Raw genomic sequence first — 1434 nt, forward strand, 5'->3', positions numbered from 1 at the left:
AAATTTAGATCTTGATGCTGAGTTCATGGTCGAGGTCGAGGACGAGGACGAGGACGAGGGCGAGGGAGAGGGAGAGGGAGAGGGAGAGGGAGAGGGAGAGGGAGAGAGGGGAAGGAGGAGAGCATAGGAGGCTTCCAGTGAGGTGAGGAGAATAGGAGGCTCTGATGAATGGGAATAGGAGGTGATTAAGGTGGTTTGATACGGAGGTTGAGAGATGTGGAAGTAAAGAGCTAGAAGGTAGTGCACAGAAGAGACGAGAGCAGTGCAGTGGAGCAGACGGTGAGTAGAACATAGTTGTGAGATGGAAAGAAAGGCACATCGAGTTGTACGATGGTGAAGTGAGGGCTGTGGTGTGCATGCCATGTAGAGAAAGATGGAGTTGTTGTAGGATCTGTTAGCTTGACTCACTGCTTTCAGATGGCCCTTCATGGTAGAGGAGAGTAACTAGCACTTGATTCAAGTCCTGCTAAACCTGCCTTCGTTGTGATGTCGGAGCGAACTGCCGAGACCTCGCAGAGGCTGGGACACGGCGCCCAGCATGCGGCGATTCTACTGCAGAAGGAGAATCTCAAGATGAAGTACGAGAACAACGAGCAGGAGCAGAGGATTACACGGCTGACAACACAGGCGAAGAAGCTTGAAGAAGAGATCAAAGTGAAGGAAAAGAAGCAAGGAGCCGCGCCTCGAGTCGGGAAGGGCGACAGAAAGAGTGTGATGGCTGAGCTGGAGGAGAAGATCCGAGCTGTGGAGAAGAAGAATGAGGGGATGAAACGCACGATTCTCCTCACTCTTCATTCCTCCGACGGCGGGAGGGCGGGAGGGAGGGGGAGCAGGGGGGAGAGAGGCAGCCCGTCTGTGCGGTTCGACTCGAAGCCCTCGCTGTTGGATGGAGTGAGTGATGAGGAGCAGAGGAAGGTGATTGATACTCTCAGGGTGGAGCTCGAACACTGCACACAGAGGTTGCATGCGATCCGAAGCAGCTTGTCAGGTTCCTCCACCGCTGCAATGATGAAAGAGAAAGAGAACTTGGTTTCTTCCCTAGAGGAAGTGAAGCAGAAGGGAAAGGAGGTAGCGGCCAAGGTCACGATCCTAGAGAGCAGGCAGGAGAGAACGATCGCGGCGTTCAAGGATGAGCAGGATAAGCACGACAAGATGGTGGAGGAGCTGGAGGAGCTAAAGTCACAGCTGCGGGAGCAGCAGGATGCTGTGCAGCTCCTATGGCGCGAGAAGAATCTCTTGGAACTGCAGGTGTCAGATGCCGGAGCGATGGAGAAGGGGCTGGAGGAAGTGAGGAGGGAGGTGGCGAAGCTGGAGGAGGAGAATGAGCAGCTGCGATCGAGAGCGTTCAACGCAGGATCGGTCAAGGTGACGGTCAGGATGAAGGCCGGGACATTCCGTGCCCTGTCGGAGGAGAATGCGAGGCTGAAGCAGCAG

The 1434-nt window shown here is 55.0% G+C and overlaps 1 protein-coding gene across 1 annotated transcript; it reads left to right on the forward strand.

Moving 5' to 3' along the window:
* Window positions 1-486: 486 nt before the first annotated feature.
* GUITHDRAFT_148273 (hypothetical protein) lies at window positions 487-1365 on the forward strand (the record flags this gene model as incomplete). The annotated part of the gene is made up of 1 exon (XM_005819884.1): window positions 487-1365. A coding segment is annotated over one exon (879 nt), but the record flags the coding sequence as incomplete, so codon positions are not given.
* Window positions 1366-1434: the final 69 nt, after the last annotated feature.

Source organism: Guillardia theta, assembly GCF_000315625.1.
Source record: "Guillardia theta CCMP2712 unplaced genomic scaffold GUITHscaffold_201, whole genome shotgun sequence".
Lineage (NCBI taxonomy): Eukaryota > Cryptophyceae > Pyrenomonadales > Geminigeraceae > Guillardia > Guillardia theta.